The 23,201-nt window shown below is 47.2% G+C and overlaps 1 protein-coding gene across 1 annotated transcript in view; it reads left to right on the top strand.

Moving 5' to 3' along the window:
- The window catches only part of SBF1 (SET binding factor 1), a gene marked incomplete in the record, with an annotated part of 417,110 nt that overhangs the window by 364,710 nt on the left and 29,199 nt on the right, over positions 1-23,201 (top strand). Inside the window, 1 exon segment of the mRNA XM_078779651.1 lies at positions 4,800-4,926. Coding sequence (XP_078635777.1) covers positions 4,800-4,926 — 127 coding nt within the window.

Genomic DNA, 23,201 nt, shown 5'->3' with positions numbered 1-23,201 from the left:
GAATGTTCACAAATGGTCTTAACCTCGATGTGGTCACAACCTGCGACAAAATCTGTGAACGGGCCAATTGGGAAACCCGCATTTAATGCACTTAAAAGATGAACAGTGTGATTGGGAAACAAATTTAATGCCTTATTAAAAGTTCGCTCGACACCTCTCGTCCATGTCAACTTCCCCATGGTTATACCAGAACAAGCTGATTTGTCACATGGTCACGGAATGCTTAACCACAATATGGGTCCATTCAAAAATTACGTAATGCTATTTTTTTGCGTAATCTCCATAATGTAACGCAACGCTTGATCACCGTGTGTTCGGACATACAGTACGTTCTGATGAGCTTGATTAAACCTTACTATTTATTATTCGACATCATGAATAACACTCGACCCAATTTAAATCTGACACAACAAACTTGGGCAGTGTATAATCAGCAGAGGCCTACAGGCCTAATGTGTTATGCCCACTAGTAAAGAAGGATGTCGGCCATTTCATTTTCTCTCAGTACTACGGTGGGTGTGCATTCAAGTGATGTGGGTGTGGTCGGGCAGCTGTCCGAAAAATGGTTGCATATTGCAAAAATCAACACCAAACAAATTAACAATAACGCAAAGCTGTTGTAGACCTGCGACATGGTATACTGTAACCACATTTGGCCTTGCTGGACCATCGTGTAATGTTTTTGTGATATAAAATCCAACAAAAATATAAATTTGGACTGTACACCTGAAACACACTGTACACCTGAAAAAAATTTTTGGGACATAATATAACCATATTTTGCCTTGCTGGAACACACTAAAGTTTTTGTGACATAAAACGCCAATGGGACCTGATGGGAGTTGGTGACAGATAGGGCCTGATGGCAGCTGGTGATAGATCTGGCCTGGTGTCAGCTGGTGCGAGATAAGGCCTGATGGGAGCTGGTGCGAGATAGGGCCTGATGGCAGCTGGTCAGAGATAGGGCCTGATGGCAGCTGGTCAGAGATAGGGCCTGATGGCAACTGGTACGAGATAGGGCCTGATGGCAGCTGGTCGGAGATAGGGCCTGATGGCAGCTGGTCAGAGATAGGGCCTGATGGCAGCTGGTACGAGATAGGGCCTGATGGCAGCTTGTGAGAGATAGGGCCTGATGGCAGCTTGTGAGAGATGGGACCTGGTGGCAGCTGGTACGAGATAGGGCCTGATGGCAGCTGGTGAGAGATAGGGCCTGATGGCAGCTGGTACGAGATAGGGCCTGGTGGCAGCTGGTCAGAGATAGGACCTGATGGCAGCTAGTACAAGATAGGTTCTGATGGCAGCTTGTGAGAGATAGGACCTGGTGGCAGCTGGTCAGAAATAGGACCTGATGGCAGCTTGTACGAGATAGGGCCTGATGGCAGCTGGTACGAGATAGGACCTGGTGGCAGCTGGTCAGAGATAGGACCTGATGGCAGCTAGTACAAGATAGGTTCTGATGGCAGCTTGTGAGAGATAGGACCTGGTGGCAGCTGGTCAGAAATAGGACCTGATGGCAGCTTGTACGAGATAGGGCCTGATGGCAGCTGGTACGAGATAGGACCTGGTGGCAGCTGGTACGAGATAGGGCCTGATGGCAGCTGGTACGAGATAGGGCCTGGTGGCAGCTGGTACGAGATAGGGCCTGATGGCAGCTGGTACGAGATAGGACCTGGTGGCAGCTGGTACGAGATAGGGCCTGATTGGCAGCTGGTACGAGATAGGGCCTGATGGCAGCTGGTCAGAGATAGCACCTGATGGCAGCTGGTACGAGATAGGGCCTGGTGGCAGCTGGTACGAGATAGGGCCTGATTGGCAGCTGGTACGAGATAGGGCCTGATGGCAGCTGGTACGAGATAGGGCCTGATGGCAGCTGGTACGAGATAGGGCCTGGTGGCAGCTGGTACGAGATAGGGCCTGATGGCAGCTGGTGAGAGATAGGGCCTGATGGCAGCTGGTGAGGGGTAGGGCCTGATGGCAGCTGTAAGAAGGCATGAAAGGCCAAACCAGTTTTTGTGCTACACAAATACCTTTTGTGGGATAACTCATTCGATTTCATGATCAAGGGTTTGCTTGCGGCAGCTCTGCCATGAAACTGCATTTTTTGTAACTCACGACGAGTTTTAAAAAAATGGAAATTGCTCAGGTTAGGTGTGTATTCAGTTCTGCATTCAATTTTGTAGTTGTTGTGGGATTTTTAGTCACAATTCTTTCATTTTAGTAACGATTTTAGTCACGACAACACGCATCTGTCCCGATTATCCTGCTTTCACTTCTGACTGCTGTTAGACTTGCTTGTCGATGTTTTTGTTTGTTTTTCCAACATTGCCATTACTTTGGAGACTGTTCTTCTCTTTACCTTAAAATAAGTCTTCTTGTTTTGGTCACAGAAAATGCGAGCACCAACAATTTGTCGCCTTTGAAGATCAGATAGGCCTCTCATCTATCTATAATTCCAGTAATCTCTGTACGTCTGTCTGTACGTCTGTACGTTTGTTTGTCTGTGACCGCTGTTTCTCGACAACCACGGGTCCGATATACTTTAAACTTGCCAGGTATATTACTGGGGACCCGAGGATGTGCCTTTTCAAGGTTTCATATTAATCGGACAATTACTTACCGAGCTATGTCCAAAAAACGATTCAACCAATCAGAGAGCAGCAAGCTATCGCGTGTGCCGAACGTGGCGGACACACTCTGCCTCGGATGGCACATTTGAGAGCGTATTCATTTATTTCACGTTTGCAAACTATGTTGGCGCTATGTTGGCGTTAAACTATGTTTTAAAACTAATAAAAACCCCGGGGGGATTGTCACTGTACTCGCAAGCCGTTCGCCGTTCGCTTTGGCGTTGCGAATGGACCAAAACATTTCATGCACCAAACCATTTCATGTAAAGCGTTCGCCGTTCGCTTTGGCGTTGCGAATGGACCAAAACATTTCATGGACCAAACCATTTCATGTAAATAGAGGGGGGGATATAATTTTAGATATAGATATAGTACGGGCATGCCCTAGTTTTTGCCAAATTCCATCCTTATAGATCTGTAAAAGAAAGAAAAAAAAGATGCCTTTATTATATTAAATTTGCAACATTCATTACAAGAATAAGCATTATTTTATGGAAGAATCTATCCACAAACATTTCGGAAAAACATCAGGAAATTACTGGTGTTATTTTCGCCTCATGTTTACATTTTTATGTCCTGGTGTTGGTTTAGCGGTTAGGGTGCTGGCTTAGGATCCAAGGATCCTGGGTTCGAATCCCGGTCGATCGCTGAATTAATGCCAGGAGGGTTGACTCAGCCTCTCATCCTTCCGAGGTCGGCAAATTGAGTACCAGTTCACTGGTAATTCCGTGTGTGTCGCAAGAGGCGACTAACAGTAACAGGGTTGGCGGCAGGAAGGGCATCCGGCCATAAAACATTGCTTCTAAAAAAGGGACCACGGTGCCCGAAAAAGACCAACCCCTGCTCTGCAGGGAAAAATGGCCTCTAAAGGTGGTTCAGTTTACATTTTTATGTCCAACCTGTGTGTGCATGTTTGCGTGCGTGCACATTCATGTCTCGATCTGAGTAAAATACGAGTGTTGTTTCCATACCGAAAACAATCGGATCGTTCTCTATTTGAGTTCATTGTTGTTGCCCATTCATATTGTGCCCATAATCAGACAGCTTGCCTGAAATATCGGCATTCCTCATTAATATGTGGCCAATATTATTTTGAAGTTCACCAAAGAGCATGACATTGTTGTGGAAAAGCAGCATTGAAGGCCTTCAACAGTGACGTCACCGCAAGAACAGGTTCTTCCTTTCCACGTTGGCACTCACAATCAACATTATCTTGCTGATACTGCCCCATACAACAGAGGTGGGCCAAAGACTGATCCAATGTTAATATCTGCCAACTTATCGACAGAGAACGTGCGACATGCACCAATCCCTTCAAACCAGTAGGAATCAAATGTTTGAATGCATCTGGTCAGAGATTATGTCAATATCACAAGTCCCTCAATTATCAGTGGTGTGTTCATGACTAATCAGTCTTGCTTATAACATGTCACATCTGAAGGTCACTTTTGCTTTTGGAGAAAATGTCTTTAAACCATCTTCTTCCATCCCATTCTTCTTCTTCGTTTGTATAGAGCACAAGGCTGTGGGGTATCAATGTTTGAAGGTGCGTTGTGCCACTGATGCAGTGACCTCAGTAGATTGGGCAGTGATTTGTAATTTGTTCAGGGTGCCGGGAATAGGTCGCCTACTCATCGTGATGGATACCATGGGATCTTTAATGTCCACCAACAAATGCTGGCAGACAGGACGCCAGTTTAACGTCCATCCGAGGGAAGGCACACACATTGTTGGATCACCCCACCTTTGAAACACCAGGATGACGGTTTATAGCTGTCGGGAGAGACAGGATTTATTTTGAGATGGAGCGAGTGATATTTTTGACTAAAATTGTGTAATAAAATAAATAACTGCGCCTGTTTTTGAAAATACAATGTACAAACACTAATGTGTGACATTTAAACGGCAAACACACAGTATCCTCTCTGACTTGCTGCCAGAGTACAATGTGATGGGGTTGTTGTATGTTGTAACACTATCTTGTATGACGCTAAGCAATCCTTTAGAAAAGCATAGACCAGTAAAATATCTCCCCTTTATCATTGAACCACTTCAGCTACATTTGGCTCGTGAATTCATTTGAGCAGTGAATGTCGAGATTGCTTTACTGTATTAAACCCTTTTCTTTCTCCCCACTCCCTCCACCACCCAACTCCTTTCCTTCAACCACAGATTCATCACCAATTCCCACTGGAGTTTGAGTTCAACAGTCATTACCTGAAGTTCATTGCTTATCATTACGTCTCCAATCGCTTCAAAACTTTCCTGCTCAACTCTGATTATGAACGCATTGAAATGGGTAAGTGTCAACGTTCTGTCCAAAAGAAAAGTTCTTTGTTTGTTTTTTGTACAAGTTGAAGTAAGGGAATTAGTAGTATTGTTGTGCTACATAAACCACTTTCGGAAATCAATCAATCAATCAATTAATTTTTCTATGGCACTCTTCACATCGGAATTGTCATCACAATGCTCTGGAAAGAATGAAAGATTAAGATATGACAATACTAAACCAAGAGGAGGCTGATGAATGTTCTGGTATTTTCAGTTGCAGAGTGTGGATGTTGAATCATGAACAAGGAAGAAGATTGACAGTTTTGAAATGTGATGTTGGAGATGATTTTTTTTAAATTCCCGTCAGTTCCTCACGAAATTAGACCACCATGTACATGATAAATGCTGATGCTAAAAGAGAAACTGTCACACTTTGGATACATAAATCATGTATGCAAAAAAGGAAAGTCAAGCCTCTTTTCTCCCGCCTCTGGAACAAACTCCCTCACTCTCCACTCCTCCCTCCAGGTCTTTAAAACAGCTGTTCACCACCATCTCTTATCTTCCCCCATCCAAAACCTTGATCTTTTCTACCCCCACTAATTTCACCCCAGATCCACCTTTTTGAAATACCAACTTCTTTCCTGGAAGTCCTTGGTGTCTTTGTGTTTTATCCTTCTCTCCCACCCCCCCGCCCCCTTCCCCATGCCTCCTCCCCCCAAGCCCTCTCCCTCCCACACATCTCCCGATGTCCCTGCTCTCAAATGTTGTGTTTGTGCGCTTCCCCTTCTCTCCCCATCTTGTCTCCTGCTCCCCTTTTTATATACTTTGTTTGTCTGTTTGATTTGTTTGTGTGATAAATGTTAGCTCTTTCACAAGCCTCGATTCTGTATCCAAAAAAAAAAAAAAAATGTGGTGACCGCCTGACAGCCTCTCCCTGAGACTCTGGGATGGCCAGCATGTGGTGACCTGCCATGCTGTGCTGGTCTATGGGCGTGGGTTGAACCTCTTGGACAGGGATGGAATATAGCTCACTGGACAACCATTGGGGCATCTGTGGAACATGATGGTGTGAGAATGATCTTCCACAGATGATCCGTTATGATTTGTGGACTATCGGCTTGGGAAGAGAGCCATGGGATTGATGAATCGGAAAGTTGTAACGAGCCGAGCATATGGGCCATGCTCGGCTGGCATGTGTATGGAGAAGCACCCTTCTTGGTGAGATTAGTAAAATGTGAAAAATATTTGGCATGGGTAATCTGAGGGTTAGATGGAAATTTAAGGGTGAATTTTGTAAAGAGGAATGGTGGATACTGCACAGTGGCACCATTATTGATCCAGGTGTGTTAGACCAAAGTGTTGGAGGCTGGGATAAAATTGATAGGGCTACAGGACACAGCCTTCAACTGGTTACGGGGGCGACTGTGTGGATATTTGGGACGCGGGGTTGTGGGGATGGAGTTGTGTAGTTGCGGGTCAGCGTGGTGCTATGGGTGTCTGAGTTGTGTGGACCATGTCTTCTGGAGGAGTCTCCTGGTGGAGCATAGCTGTCGACTGGACCTTGGCATGGTCAAGTGTGGGTGGGCACTGGGGGCTGCAGTTGTGTGAACTGGAGAATGTGGGCGGTGCAGGTGACGTGATGTGGATGCCACGACTGCTGCCCCCAGGTCCGAGGTTTTTGGGGAATGGTGGTGTTTGTTGGCAGCAGGTGCTCACCACATTGGCCAGCTGGGGATAGTGCGGCCGGGTTCTTCGCAGAGGGGCCGAAGGATGGATGGTGGGTCGTGCCCTTATGGACACTCATGGGCCATGTTGACGTTTTGGCTGCTCAGCTTGTCCTGATGGCCCTTGCACGGTAGAGGTGCGGTGTTGTCGTAGCCAAATGTCATAGTTTATTACAGATCACCGTTGGGGGCAGATCCACATACCTGCCAGTGCAGTGGGACTAAAGGAAATTTGGTGAATTTGACAGGCCCAATGGGATAAATTTTGGGATTCTGTAGGGTGGATGGCACTTTGGACCTGACCATCTGGCAAATACCTGCACATCAAGGTAGAGGTGAGTGACTTGATGTTTACTGTCCCAGGCTTCAGTACTTGCTTGAGAAATTGGGGACATGTAATTTGGAGTAGGGGGCGGGTGAGAGTGATGGCATGGCCGGTGAGGGGATGAAATGTGTGCCACAGTGTCTTGTGGGGTGGCCTTTGTTTATGTGTCGGGGTTATGTGTGTTTATATGGTCGTGGAGCATGGAAATGAACTGTGATTGAGTGATTATTGTGAAATGTGATTTAAATGTGAATATGGGATTTCACATGATGAAAAGCAGGCCATGGCAGCAACTGTTGGAAACATTTTTTTTTTGTGACATCTTTTATGAAATATGTGTTGGAGAATTGAATGACAGCGGGGGAGGAAATGTTTTGTGGATTTTGTGGGTGGGGAAGGTGTGTGTGTCCGCAGGTACGGATCAAGCTCTGGAGGAGCAATGACTGTGGTTCCCCACTGCAGTAATTACCCATGGCAGCCAGTTGTGTCTGGAAATTGGAGCCCTTCGGTGGTGAGGTTTGTTTGGGCGCCCTGGGGTGAGAGACTCCCGGTGACCCGTGAGGCTGCAAGGAAGCCGGAGGCAACGGAGCCTGGTGTGTGGAGACCCCCACCGGCGGGGTGACATCGTAAGGAGCTGTTTGGCTGTCATGGGGCCAAGAGGTAAAGGGGGTGGGGGGGGCGACGAAGTTGTAAGTCGGGTGACTTGTTTTTGGGACTGCGGGCACCACAGCCTGAAGCGCCCCCACCATCTTGCTTGGACGGTACCTCCCTGCTGCCTCGTAGAGAAACGCACACACGTGTATGACATCTATGCCATGGTCCTGCAGGGGGGTGAAATACCTGTATAATGATTTTTGTGTTGTAATGATTTATGGAATGTGTATGAGTGGTTATGGGTTTGTGTTGAATGAATGTGGGTGAAATCCACCGAGCCATGTCACTCACCTGTAACACCAGGACAGGGCCCGTGGAAATTTGGGGTGCATTGGGATGCCCCCGCAGGTAACGTTGAGTCTTGGGGCATCCACCGGGGGACGAGGTCTGTCGGAAGGGATTGTACAAATGTTTATGAAGTTTTTGAAAGGTTTGCAAGTTAAGGTTAAGTTCTGTTGTAAAGTTAGGTTTGCGTGTTGTTTTTCTCTTCCTCCCCAGTAGCACGAACTTCTAAATGATTGCACATATTTGAAATGTGATGGTTGTTTAAGGGGGTAGAATGTTAAGGAGCATAGATAGGTAGGTAGCTTTGGCTCACTTCCCACAGCCCTCCTCATTTATTTTGTCGGTTAATCAAGTGTGAGACAGTAAGTGTTAAGACTGGAATGGTAGCGCCTGCAGTGAACCGAGCAGGGGCTACGGTTCCGGGGGGGGGGTGGGGGGGAGGGGCGCGCTCTGTTACCCCACATGTAATAAGTTTGTTTCGGCGGTTTGTTCGCTTAAGTGTATCTTTGTGTTAATACAAATGTGGGTTATCATGAAGGCTGCCAATTGGCTAAATAGAGTAGGGACAATGCTAATTTCCCTGTGTGAGACCTGGTGATCTATCCTTTGTCCCGCATGGCAACGCACTCGCCAGCACTCGACACGTAGAGCAGGAAAGGCCCAATAGCTACACACACACACACACACACACACACACACACACACACACACACACACACACATACTAATTAAAGTCCCCCCTACAAAAAAACTCACCGGAAGAACAGGCAGGAAGCGCCCGTGCATTGTGCCGGCATGGCGATGGAACATCGAGCAGACAGGCAATGGACATGCCCAGAGGGGCAGCGATTGGACGAGACACCACCAATAGGAAGACACGAGGCAGGATGAAGGCCGCCAATTGGCAGAGTAGGGAAGGTCTTGTGATTGGTCGAGCCAGGGGCAAGAAGCTGGCCACTGATTGGTGGAAGGAAGGCCGAGGGGGAAGCAGAGCGCCGATTGGCCACTGACCAATGGCATGAGAAGGAGAGCGCGAAGCGCTCGAGCAATGGTGAGGGACTGACGCCAGAAGAACATTCGAGAGGTCGAGAGGCGACGGACTGATTGGAAGGGGGAGGATCGATGACGTCAGGCGATGGGCGGTAAAAGAACTTGCTGGCCGACATTTTCTGTCTTCTCTTCCTCGTGCGACGCTCTTCCCTCCTCCTCTTGCTACCTTCCTAACGCTGTCCTCTGCCCTCGGCTCTTGTCCCTCGTTCCGGACCTCGCGAGAAAACGATATCAGGACAGCGGGCTCCAGGCAGCGATCGGAGATGCCACCGGGAGACGTGCCGAGTTTTTGCAGACGGAGAGCGGAAGTTTTGCCAGACAGAAACGATGCATGGATGAGCGCTGCTTGCCGCTGGAGCGTGACGAGGCCGGGGTGGGCGAGACGCCGGTGAGGCCTTGCTGTGCGTGGAACCGAGTGGACTGCGGCCTTCTTTCCGCGCGGGAACAGGGGTCCTGGATGATTGCAGATGACGCACCGAGCGAGTTGAGCTGAGTGCATGATAACCCACACTATTTATTTTATCCAGTTATCCTCCCCATTTGTTTGTGTTTAAGTCTGGTGTGGGGACTTCCCAAATTAGGACATTTATTTACCGTCGCATTCTTGTTCTTGGGGTCCGTTAATAAATCTGTTATTTTTGTACATTTTACATCGGTTTTCGTTTGACTTAATTTACACAGGTTTGAAGGCTGCCGTCAAGATCCGTGAGTTGTGAGTTTCAGCATCCTCACCCTCCTCATCCTCACCCTCCTCCTCCTTAACCTCCTCCCTCCCCGCGTGTATGAACTCTGCCATATTTGAACTGAACGCCTTCGGAGTTCAAGCTAGCTCGGCAAATCTGTTTCCTGGTAAAGATTCTAATCGCCAGGAACACGACAATATATATATATATATATATATATATATATATATATATATATATATATATATATATATATATATATATATATATATATATATATATATATATATATATAATAGCGTAAGGACTCGACTTTGTTATCCCTTTTACGCCGCACCCAGTGACCCGATGCCCATGGCACGAATGGATTTACGATCTACGAACCGCACTCTTTGTGCATCACGTACAGCCATACTCGAAAAATCTGAATTAGCCGACGTTGGGGCCCAAAAGCATCCGATTAACTGCCGATACGACACTATCTTACGACGCCATCGTATTGGCGTCTGCTGGGCGAAGGCGAAGCGAGCCGTCCGCTGATTGGACAGTCGAGTGGTGTGAACATGGGTGGTGTGAACCAAATGGTCTTTTTATTCCCTTGAACATTTTAAATTAGGATATATAAGGAAACGTCTTTGTCGTCATTTTAATAAAGTTAAATGGAGTGACGTTGCGATACTCGGGGTGCGTTGCATAAATCCTCGTAACTCAGAGAGGTGTCGCAGGTGGAGAGACGTAAGGAAGCTTAAAGATAACGATATGTCAATCCTTTTCTACACCGAACGGCAATAAAAGTATGAGAGCGGGAAGGCATGGCCTGAGCACTTCGAGCAGAGAGGACTGATTGGACTTAACTTAAAGAGAAAAAATTGGAGCTTAACGGAAGAAGAAGATCCCATGAGCGCTCCCCTATGCCATCCATAATGGTACACTCTATCCATACACCACATCCTCCCTTCCGTGGATGTTCCACAGGTTTCACGTCTTTATCGTCATTTTAATAAAGTTAAATGGAGTGACGTTGCGATACTCGGGGTGCGTTGCATAAATCCTCGTAACTCAGAGAGGTGTAGCAGGTGGCGAGACGTAAGGAAGCTTAAAGATAACGAGCTGAAAATAGACGAACGGTATGTCAATCTCTTTCTACACCGAACGGAAATAAAAGTATGAGAGCGGGAAGGCATGGCCTGAGCACTTCGAGCAGAGAGGACTGATTGGACTTAACTTAAAGAGAAAAAATTGGAGCTTCACGGAAGAAGAAGATCCCATGAGCGCTCCCCTATGCCATCCATAATGGTACACTCTATCCATACACTACACCCTCCCTTCCGTGGATGTTCCACGGGTTTCGGCTAGTGTATATATATATATATATATATATATATATATATATATATATATATATATATACATATATATATATATATATATACATATATATATATATATATATATATATACATATATATATATATATATATATATATATATTTATTTATTTATTTATTTATATATATACAGTGGAACCTTGACTTACGAGTGCACCAACTTACGAGTTTTTCGAGATACGAGCCGTCGCTCGGGCGGTTTATTGCTTTGAGATGCGAGCCGAGATTTGAGTTACGAGCTTTCGCCACCCGCCACCAGGTGGGTTCCGGTCACGTGGTTATCTTGCCGTGCAAGCATCTCTGCCGTATATCGCTGCATTTTTGTTTTCGCATGTTGGTTATTTTGAGTTTACGCCACCTGCCACCAGGTGGGTTCCGGTCACGTGGTTATCTTGCCGTGCAAGTACAGTATCTCTGCCGTATATCGCTGCATTTTTGTTTTCGCATGTTGGTTATTTTGAGTTTACGCCACCCGCCACCAGGTGGGTTCCGGTCACGTGGTTATCTTGCCGTGCAAGTACAGTATCTCTGCCGTATATCGCTGCATTTTTGTTTTCGCATGCTGGTTATTGTGAGTTTACGCCACCCGCCACCAGGTGGGTTCCGGTCACGTGGTTATCTTGCCGTGCAAGTACAGTATCTCTGCCGTATATCGCTGCATTTTTGTTTTCGCATGTTGGTTATTTTGAGTTTACGCCACCCGCCACCAGGTGGGTTCCGGTCACGTGGTTATCTTGCCGTGCAAGCATATCTGCCGTATACCGCTGCTGTTTTGTTTTTGTTTTCGCATGTTGGTTATTTTGGAGCTTACGCCAGCCGCCACCAGGTGGGTTCCGGTCACGTGGTTATCTTGCCGTGCAAGCATATCTGCCGTATACCGCTGCTGTTTTGTTTTTCTTTTCGCATGTTGGTTATTTTGGAGCTTACGCCAGCCGCCACCAGGTGGGTTCCGGTCACGTGGTTATCTTGCCGTGCAAGCATATCTGCCGTACACCGCTGCTGTTTTGTTTTTGTTTTCGCATGTTGGTTATTTTGGAGCGTTATTTTGAAGGTTATTTTGAAGAGGATGATGTGCTTGGATATAAAACACGCAATCGTCGAAAAACATGAGCGAGGTGTGCGTGTTGTCGACTTGGTGAGGCAGATGTGAAGGCAGCTGAAGATTTTATTATAACTTTTGCCGAACTGATAGAAGCCGAACGATACATCCCCCAGCAAATCTTCAACTGTGACGAGACAGGGCTCTTCTGGAAAAAGATGCTGAGGAGGACGTATATAACGGCAGAGGAGAAGAGCATGCCAGGCCACAACTTGTTCAGAGTGCCGGCGATAGCTCGCCTTCTCTTTGTGGAAGACACGGTGAGATCCTTAACATCCAACAACTAATGGGACGCAAACGGGGCGCCCAGTTTAGCGGTACACACATTGATGAATCACCCTGCCTGTGAAACACCGACATGACAGGTTATAGCTGGGTCGGGATTCAAACCCAGGCTGGACAGTTTAGAGTCAAGTGTGCGTACCTCCAGTCCAGGCCATCCTGCCAACTTGTATGCTGCATACAGGTGAAATATAAAGCGCGAGATATTTTTATATATACTGCATATTTAAAAAAAAATTGGTGTGGTTTTTGGCGGGCTGGAACGGATTAATAGCATTTCAATGCATTTTAATGGGGAAATTGGATTTGAGAAACGAGCAAATTGAGTTACGAGCTCGGTCACAGAACGAATTAAACTCGTAAGTCAAGGTTCCACTGTATTTATATATATATTTATATATATATTTATATATATATTTATATATATATATATATATATATATTTTATACATATATACTAGCCGAAAGCACCTGGTGTTGCCCGGGTTTTTTTGAATGAATTTACTACTATAATTCAGCTTTTACCCGCGGCCGGAGAAGATTGACTACTATAATTCAGCTCAGCTTTTAATTGCGAAATGGGCCCAGCCCGGCCGAAGCGGTCTCGACCGGCCTCGCCACCTAGCCTATAACCTTCCCGGGGCCTGTCCCAACATTTTAAGTTCTTTTTGAATGAATTTACTACTATAATTCATCTTTTACTTGCGGCCGTAGACGATTGCCTACTATAATTCAGCTCAGCTTTTAATTGTGAAATGGGCCCAGCTCGGCCGAGGTGGGCCTCGACCGGCCTCGCCACCAAGCCTAAAACTTTGCGGAGGCCCGTCCCGACATTTTTGGTTCTTTTGTAATGCATTTACTACTGTAGTTCAGCTTTTACTCGCGGCCGTGGAAGATTGACTACTATAATTCAGCTCACCTTTTAATTGTGAAATGGGCCCAGACCGGCCGAATCATAATCAGGATCCCGCACACCGACTTCAGAAACAAAACGAGGGATTATGAAAACCAAAGAAACACGTCTTTTATGTCAAGTGTACGCGGAGCTCGGCCTTATCTTGTCTTTGTCGTCTTGGTGGCTGCCGTCCAACACCGCTCTTTCCAGCCCGATCGCACACCACGAGGTTCCTCGCTCCAAGTCCCACAACGCCTCGCTCCAAGCGCCACGCGTCCCACGCAGGCTAGGGGCTCCACACGAGGTCGACTCGGACCAAAGGCCTGCCGCGTCTCAGACCCAACTGCTCAAAACGGACTCGGGCTCTGCACTCGAACTGCGCACTGCTTGGGCTCTATTCGCTCAACTCGAACTCCTTTTTTTTTTCTTTTTTTCTTTTTTTTGTATACTGAATCGAGGCTCGTGAAAGAGCTAACATTTATTTCACAAACAAATCAACCAGACAAACAAAATATACAAAAGAGGGAGCGGAAGCCAAGATGGGGAGAGAAGGGGAAGCACACAACCACAACATTTGAGAGCAGGGAGAAGTGTGGGAGGGAGAGGGCTTGGGGGCGGGAGGGGGGAAGACGGCAAATGAACGGCATGATCCAACTGCCAGCAAAGGCGTCCGGTGCTCACTCAACTCGTGCTGAATTCAACTCAACTGAGGATCTCAACTCGGGATCCAACTTTCCGGACTGTCTCTCTCAACTCAACTACTCACTCCTCCGGCTCAACTGCCGAAAATGCCGTCTTGCCCTCGTTAATATCTCTGGCCGATGACGTCACATTGGCGCACTGCTCTGCCAATCAGAGCCTCCGCCGGCTCGTCCAGGGGCACGCCCACTGTAGTCCGGCAGAAGTATGACTGAACCTGGAAATTTTATGCAAAGTTTTTTTTTTGATTGATTTTGGTAGCCTAGGATCTACTCTTTCAGAATCTGCCGGGTGCACTCCGTGCACCCTTGATGGTTTTGAGACATTCAAGATGGCGTCCAAGAAAAGTCCGGCAGAAGTATGACTGAACCTGGAAATTTTATGCAAAGTTTTTTTTTTGATTGATTTTGGTAGCCTAGGATCTACTCTTTCAGAATCTGCCGGGTGCACTCCGTGCACCCTTGAGCGTTTTGAGAAATTCAAGATGGCGTCCAAGAAAAGTCCGGCAGAAGTATGACTGAACCTGGAAATGTTATGCAAAGTTTTTTTTTTGATTGATTTTGGTAGCCTAGGATCTACTCTTTCACTGAGAATCTGCCGGGTGCACTCCGTGCACCCTTGAGCGTTTTGAGAAATTCAAGATGGCGTCCAAGAAAAGTCCGGCAGAAGTATGACTGAACCTGGAAATGTTATGCAAAGTTTTTTTTTTGATTGATTTTGGTAGCCTAGGATCTACTCTTTCACTGAGAATCTGCCGGGTGCACTCCGTGCACCCTTGAGCGTTTTGAGAAATTCAAGATGGCGTCCAAGATGGCTGTCGTTTCAGATAACTCCCTATAACTCAGTTAGTATTTGACGTAGGATGATAATTTTGGTGTCTAACCGTATGTTTTGAGGGGCAAGGCTGTCAAGAACAACCCAACGGCACTGCAGATAGCACTAGGTTCAAAATTGGGCAGATCAAAAAATATCATCACAACCATGCAGTCATTCGGTGTGACATGTTCTTATGACGAGGTATTACGCTTTAAGCGTTCAGCTGCGAAAGCTGCAACAATGGAACGATCCTGTCTTGGCATATCTGCTGCATCAGAAGGTTTGGTACAAGTAGTTGTCGATAATTTTGATGCTGAAATCTCGTCGCAAAATGGAAAACTTTCCACCCACTCGTTAGCTGTTCTGGTTACACAACCTGAATCAACATCTGATGCTGATCGATGCCATAGAGAAACAATCCCACGAATTTCAAAGGAGGAGATGTCGGAGCCAATAGAATATGATGTCACCATACAGAGATACAATGGTCCCAAGAAACCAAAAATGCCCGAGAGTGCTGCTGTTAGCACAGCTCTCCCACTCAAGTTACTTGCGCAACAGGCTACTGTAAAACAAAGAGCGGACGAAACTGACTTTGCCTTCTTTCAGGATGTTCAGAAACAGAATTGTCCCGAGTACAATGGCTACAACACAGCTCTTACACGCAATCAAGGCCAAACAGAACAACCTAAGACTAAGACGGCATACCTACCTTTGATTGATCTTGTGCCATTCCACCCAGATACAATAATGACAGCAATGGTGGAAGCTCAAAAGGTGACACATAATGCTGACCAAAAGTTTGTGTTATTTACCTGTGACTTACAACTGTATAAAGTTGCATTACATGTGAAGTGGGCTTACCCAGAAAAGTTTTCAGATGTCATCCCGCGCTTGGGTGGCATGCACTTTTTGATGAGTTTCATAGGCTGCATCGGGACTCTGATGGAAAACAGTGGACTGGAGGAAGTTCTGAGTGATGTGTTTGGCGGAGTCGCAAAAATGTTGACTGGAAAGAAATTTCCGCAGAACGTTCGAGCATTGAGAATGCTGGCTGAGGAAGTTCTTCGAGGAGTACTTGATTGCAATACACTTGAGTCAAAGGAGGACTTCATGGAGGTCTTGGAGAACATAGCCAAAAGGAGTAAGACTGCCAAACTGTGGGTGGACATGTTAATCAAACCAGTGTTCCTTATGATGAGGTGATGCTGTCCAATATCATTGTCCAACAGGTGATACTGTCTGCTCGAAATAATGAAGAGAGTGATATAACTGATATCCGATGACACTGACGTTTTCATTCTCTTGCTTCATTATTATCACGCTGGAAGCATGAAAAATCGTATCACCATGGAATCACCAATTAAGGAACGAACAGTCATTGACATTGGAAAAACCGTAGAGAAGCATGTGTCTTTTGTGAATGAACTCCTGCCAGCCCATGCTCTTACTGGGTGTGATACGGTAGCATGCTGCTATGGGGTTGGCAAAGGTACTGCATTGAAGGTTCTGAAAGATGGTCACTCACTGTCACTTTTAGGGGTCATTGATTCTCCCATAGAATCAGTGATTGCGCAGGCAACCACATTCATGTCAGCCTGTTACGGTCAATATTCTATGAGTAAATCAATGTCCGAAACACGCTGGAAGATGTGGGCATCCAAAACGGGTCGGGCCTCCGCGGTACCACCAAAACTTTGTTCCCTTCCTCCTACAAGTGAGGCATTTAAAGAGAATGTAAGAAGGGCCCATCACCAAGCCATTGTGTGGCGTTCACTGGAAGACAGCAATCCGCCTGAACTTGATGCAGAAATGTACGGATGGGTAAAACACTCGAAACTGAAAACGCTACAACCGGTCCTCCTTCCCGCAAATGTTGAACTCGCCCCAGAAACTGTCATGCGTATGATCAGATGTGGATGCAAGAGTGACAACCCCTGCAGAACGCTTTCTTGCAGCTGCAAGAAGGATGGTTTGAAATGTACAATATTCTGTGCTTGTTATGCTGCAGGTTGCAGCCAGACTCTTACTTAGCATTTTTATTCAATTGAACAATGTCACAGATTCTTGTGATGTAATTCATATGCATCTGTTTTAATCACTTAAATGGATTCTTTGTCCACGAAACATATGGATAGACACCAAAATTATCATTCTAGACCAAGTGAATTTATTTGAATAAAAGTGAATACAAGTGAATTTGTTTGTTTTTGTTTGAAATTTGTAATATGGCAGCCATATTGGCGGCCATATTGCATTTCTATATGATGCAATCCCCAACCAGTCAAATAAATGGTTTCAATGGATTCCTTGCCCCTCAAAACATACGGTTAGACACCAATATTATCATCCTAGGTCAAATACTACCGGAGTTATAGGGAGTTATCTGAAACGACAGCCATCTTGGACGCCATCTTGAATTTCTCAAAACGCTCAAGGGTGCACGGAGTGCACCCGGCAGATTCTCAGTGAAAGAGTAGATCCTAGGCTACCAAAATCAATCAAAAAAAAAATTTGCATAAAATTTCCAGGTTCAGTCATACTTCTGCCGGACTTTTCTTGGACGCCATCTTGAATGTCTCAAAACCATCAAGGGTGCACGGAGTGCACCCGGCAGATTCTGAAAGAGTAGATCCTAGGCTACCAAAATCAATCAAAAAAAAAACTTTGCATAAAATTTCCAGGTTCAGTCATACTTCTGCCGGACTTTTCTTGGACGCCATCTTGAATTTCTCCAAACCCCCAAGGGTGAACGGAGTGCACCCGGCAGATTCTGAAAGAGTAGACCCTAGGCTACCAAAATCAATCAAAAAAAAAACTTTGCATAACATTTCCAGGTTCAGCCAAAAAATTGGATTTGGCAACCGGACTACTGCGCCACTCTCTCTCCCGTCCCTCCTATTCCTTGGTCACAGCACGTGCTATGCGAGGCGGGTAGGCCTCTCGGAGGTGTAAATGGTGGCGGCCAATTGTGGCGGTGTTCCAGCCTGATTTCTTCCGAAGTCATGTCAGGGGGAAGGGCGTCATTTCGTGTTGTACTAAAGGTCCTAACTCATGTTTAAGTTTTGTGCAGTGCCAATATGGACAAAGATTTGACTACCAGGTGAGACATACAAGGGCTCTACCGATTATTCCGTACACTAACTATCACACGAATCTCCTGGTAGATTCACAATTATACAACTTAACCGACAAAACGCCTAAACATGGACTTATTACAGGAAGTGTTCCTTATCGCGACATGTCGAAGCATGTTACCTACTCAGATCTACACTGCTCTACATATTGCTCTACCAAATTCGTAAATATATATATATATATATATATATATATATATATATATATATATATATATATATATATATATATATATATATATATATATATTGTTACGGACCGCGGATAAGATGTTGTTTTGCCGAGCGGATGGCACCGCGGCCGAACAGTTACCCCTACTAACCCGATTCCTGGACGTTGGCCGAAATCGCGCCACAGGTATTCAATTTGGAAACCTCTAAAGCGACCGAATGTAAAGAGGAAGAAGAAGAAGACGTACAGAAGAGTAACAGGATTTATTATTTACACACACTAAGCAAAAGGAGCAGTCAAGGTTATATACAGGGAAAATGGAAAAAGCAGGTGACACAGTGCAAATATTAACTTATACAAGCTTAATTAATACCCAGGGACAAGACACACAGAACAAACTCACGTACACAAAAGGATGGAAAGGCAGGGATGGTTTGGGACGGCAGAGGAGGGTCCAGGCAGATGGTAGGCGTCGAGGTCCGGCTCCAAGCGCGCGCTCCGATCCACGCTTTTGGGTCGAGGCGAAAACCTGGCAAACGCAGCCTCGCGTCTCACCGACCGGCGATAGAGCCTAGAGGGTGTCGGCCTATTGCTGCAATACAGGCACCCCCCTCACGTCTCTCTCTCTCAGTCTTGCTAGATCACGCCTCTCGTTCGTGCCTTCTCACCGACCTTGTACCTACTTTGTTCAACTCTCATGAACCTTCAAGCAACTCCCTTCACAGAACTCTCACTTCAGAACTCCTTCTGTAGAACTGCTCGTGGGGCTCCCTTACTCATCTCTCTCTTGCGCGATCTTCGCACGCATATCTCATCCTCAAGCGCGGGTGTGACACGCCCTCCTCGGTTTCGGTACCGCCCTCCCCCCGTGCTCTGTGACCTTATATGGCAATGCCACGGGCTTGCCTCCTTATTTGGACATGGCGCCGAACGGCGCGCCCCTCGTGGCGAGCTACGGGCTTGTTCCCTTATTTGGGCATGGGGCTGAACAGCCCCGCCCCTCGTGGCGCGCCCTGGGCTTGCCTCTTCCCGGCGACCCCGCCCCTCCTGTTCAAACAGAGCACGGAGCACGTATTCACTATTTGCAGCGAAATGAGAGGGCGCGCACCCCACGCTAGTGAAGCTGCTTTACCCAGAGAGGGAGTTTGGGCTGGGAAATGTAATTATTGAAGGGGAGCTATTCTTATTTGATTCGGTGCAATGGAGTGTCAATTAATGGCCAACAGAGCCTTAAACTCACATAGAATAAAGAGATAACTACTTAGAAGGGCTTAAGATTGGCTAGGTGTATGCGATGAATTAATGAAGGGGACGACCTTTGACCTTTACAATTATGGAGGTATTTACAACGATCATGACATTTACAAAGGGTGATCTTTACAACAATTACAAATCCACAACACTGCACCCTCCTCCTCTTAGGCACGGCCCGGGCCTATAACTTTAACTTTTAGTGTGGCACGTAGGTGTAGTTCCCTCTACATTTAACCTGACCCTGAGTGCGACAGTTTTAAAACATAAATAAATATGTCCCGCTGCTCCATTGCACCCTACCTAACAGACTCACGCCCACAGCTAACCGAATTGCGGAATGGTCTTCAAACTACACATTGACGGTGGGGAGCATTATTTACAATGACGTTACTTTATTTACAAAACTATCCCAGGACCTGTGATTGTTCTTTTGGGGGGGAGAGACAGTCTGCTCTGCATCGACGCACCATGAAAGCACCCAAAAACGCACCAAAGCCCTCAAGCACCAATCGGTGCACAGTCATCACTGTTCAATAAAAAATAAAACCAACAACCCCTGCTGGTGTCTTGCTCTTCGGCTCCCTCTGCTGGCTATTGCTATCTTCCTGGTGTTGTCATCTTCCTTTGCTGGCGGCCTATTTGCAATAAAACATGCACAAAACGTGTCCATTTTTATTTTATTTATGTCCCACAGGGCCGACTAGTGTTGTTCACCTGTGGGGCATCGGTGCCCTGTGATCAAGGTCCGCCAGCAAGATTTCGGGCCTTCATGGCCGGTTCCAGCAGAGGGGCCATGCCCCAACCCATGGGGTCCATAAGTGGTGCTCAGCCACAGATGTGTGGTCCATAATGTGGTGCATCGATGCAGACAGCTGTGGTTGCGAGAGGTTCGGGCGCACAATGGCTGACTCACGCACGCTCCCCTCGGCGCCCAGTGGCGCACAGGTCCTCATGTGGGAGACAAAGGGGGGAAAGACAGCTGAGCGAGGGGTAAGGTCACAAGGGTACACATCAAACAAGGCAATGCAATGCAAGGTGAAGTGCGTACGGAGAGCGAAGTGAGAAAGCTCGTCCCTACCGTACGTCACCCCCCCCCCCCCCCCCCCCCGTCACCTACACTACCCTTGCCCTTACCCCATATGTACAACAATCTACACATTTACAAATCCGTCGCTACCGTCACATCTTCCCCCTATACCAAATTCGTCTTCACTCCCTCCACTTCAAAATTTGCCATCACCAATTTATCATCAATCCTCATAAGGAGGGAGAGATGGAACATCAAGCACAATGTCACACCCATGTCATGATGCGTCTCACAATCCAAACATTTGCATCAATAAAAATAATAAAAACAACCTGGCATGGTGTGGAGTACCATCGTTACCTCAGGTGAGTGGATGTAGATGGTGCAAGGAGATTTTCATCCTAACTACTTTCTAAATGACATTAACACACTTTACACTACCCGGGGTCTTTCCCTGCCAATCCATTGGCCAACTTACACTATGGGTTCTAAAAACCAATTCCCATTGACCAAACTGTGGTGCTTCTCAATTTGGGGTCTCACTCCCCCGATGCAACTCCTTGTGCCCTTGCACAATTTCTGGGCTGAGACGTGTAGCTCTCCCAGCAGGTCTACCCACCTGCACACCTCCACCACTGTAGTTGCCACCCGAGCTTACCTGCTCCTTACCTGACCTATCTAACTGGGGAAGGCCCCTCCTGGCTCTGTCACCCCTCGGTGCCCTCTGGCACTGGGCTACCCGGGTCCGTCCTCCGGATCCTCTGGCCCCATCCACAACAACTCTACCGGCTCCCAGAGCCCACCTGCGGCCTCACCTGGCCGACATCCTCACAGTGGTGGAGTGCCCAAACCAACTACACACACTAACAGGCTACACGCCCAGCCATTTCCACAACACTAATGCACCCATCCAAATACCATTCTTTCACCCGCACCACAGATGCCAATATCCAACCACAATTTACCTATACCCTCTACCTAACACTTACACTACCCTCCCCGGGTATTCGTGATGGGGGTCCATCCTTCCCCCATTCACACCTTCGCACCATCCACTCCACTCCATAGTTTCCACCATACTCACTCCACGACCATCCATTCCAATACTCCATATATTCCACACTCCATGTATTCCACACTCCATGTATTTCACACAACCATTCTCCATACACCTGTTGTTGCACACCTGTGCAATCTTACCTGGTGCCACCTGCACCCTCCTTCCTTCCTGGACCATTTGGTCAGCACAATACTCATCACCATCACTCACTCAAACACTGCTCCATACACCTGTTCAGTTGCGCACCTGTGCAATCACACCTGTTCACCATACACACGGCATCATCTAATCTACCTGGTGCCCTGCTAACTTAGTGCTCCCCGTCTTCCCTTTAAACTAAGCACATACCATGTCATTATCATCCAAACTACCCTCTCTATGTCCCCAGCTACCTGTCCAATGTAGCTACCTAACCTTACCGTTACCTATTGTCAATCTCTCGGTCCCTACACATTATCCAAACCCTCCCGGGCTAGTTTTCACTGCCATAAACCCCATAACACTAGTGCTCCTTTGCCCCCTCTGTGAGAGATGGCAGAGTTGCCATCCCACCACATCGGGTATCTCTCACTACCAATTTTGCACATCAAATTCCAGCCAATCAAAAATTTGCCAATCACTACAAATCCTCTGCCAATCATCACTCTGCCAATCCTTTGCCAATCATCAAATTTTGCTTTTTCTAATTTCGGGGCCAAAACACTATCCTCATCATACGTCTACTCACTGGAGCCTCTCGGTGCGCCAATTCATCTCTAAAGCTCGGCTTCGCAAAGCCGAGCAATGAATGCGGGTTGCTTGGTGCCGGCTGCTGGATGCGTCCGGCATTCGGTGCAGGGAAGGACGCTTACCCGGGCCAAGATCTCGGCACAGAGCCGTCCAATGGCCTGATCTCGACCTGCCGGAACGCCTCAACAAAAAGGGGTCGCCATGATGACCCTTCCTATCGGGCTGCCCGCTCCGCCTAGTGGAGCACGGACGCGGCCGTTCCGAGCGAGGCCCAGCGTGGATCGCGTACGGCGGTTCTTTCGAAACCGCCGTGGTTCGGATCCCCGCTGGTCCTCGCGGCACGCGAAGCTGCCCGGCGCGCACCGAGGGCCCGATTCGGCTATACGTCGCTCTAACCGCTAACCCGGTTACCGTCGATGCTTCACCTGCATGCTTACACCCCGCAGCTCGTTCCTTGCTCACACATCCAGCCGTCACCATGCTACTTGTCATTGCACCTTCTCTTACACACCCAGGTACACTCATTCCGCTCACAGACTTGGTCACACACCTGACCACCGCACACCTTTGCACACACTCGTCGTTCGCACACCTCACCAACACACCTCTTTGCGCCCCCTCCTCGGTCACCTCTGTGACAACCACAGGTGTGCTCTCACTTGCACACCCAATCACGTGCCTCACTACCAATTCCAGTGTGCATTCCCACACACGCGCTACCATTCCAGGTGTGCATCCTTCCATTCCAGGTGTACATCCTCTCTCACCTGCCACAACCAACTCACGCTCCGTGTCACTCTTGCTACTCTCACCTCCACTCTTGACAGCGCACTCTTTCCTCATGCACTCCTCTGTTACACACCTTTCTCGCGCATCCTCTTGCGCACACTCTCCCGTTACACCCTCCGTAACACTCACCACAGGTGTGCATCCTCCCTTACTCGACAGCGCACTCTTTCCCCATGCACCCGTCCGTTACACACCTTTCTCGTGCATCCTCTTGCACACACTCTCCCGTTAC

The sequence above is a fragment of the Myxine glutinosa genome, chromosome 1 (genome assembly GCF_964187855.1).
Source record: "Myxine glutinosa chromosome 1, kmMyxGlut1.1, whole genome shotgun sequence".
Lineage (NCBI taxonomy): Eukaryota > Metazoa > Chordata > Myxini > Myxiniformes > Myxinidae > Myxine > Myxine glutinosa.
The sequence above is the reverse complement of the archived record's forward strand: the minus strand, read 5'-3'. Positions and strand labels throughout refer to the sequence as shown.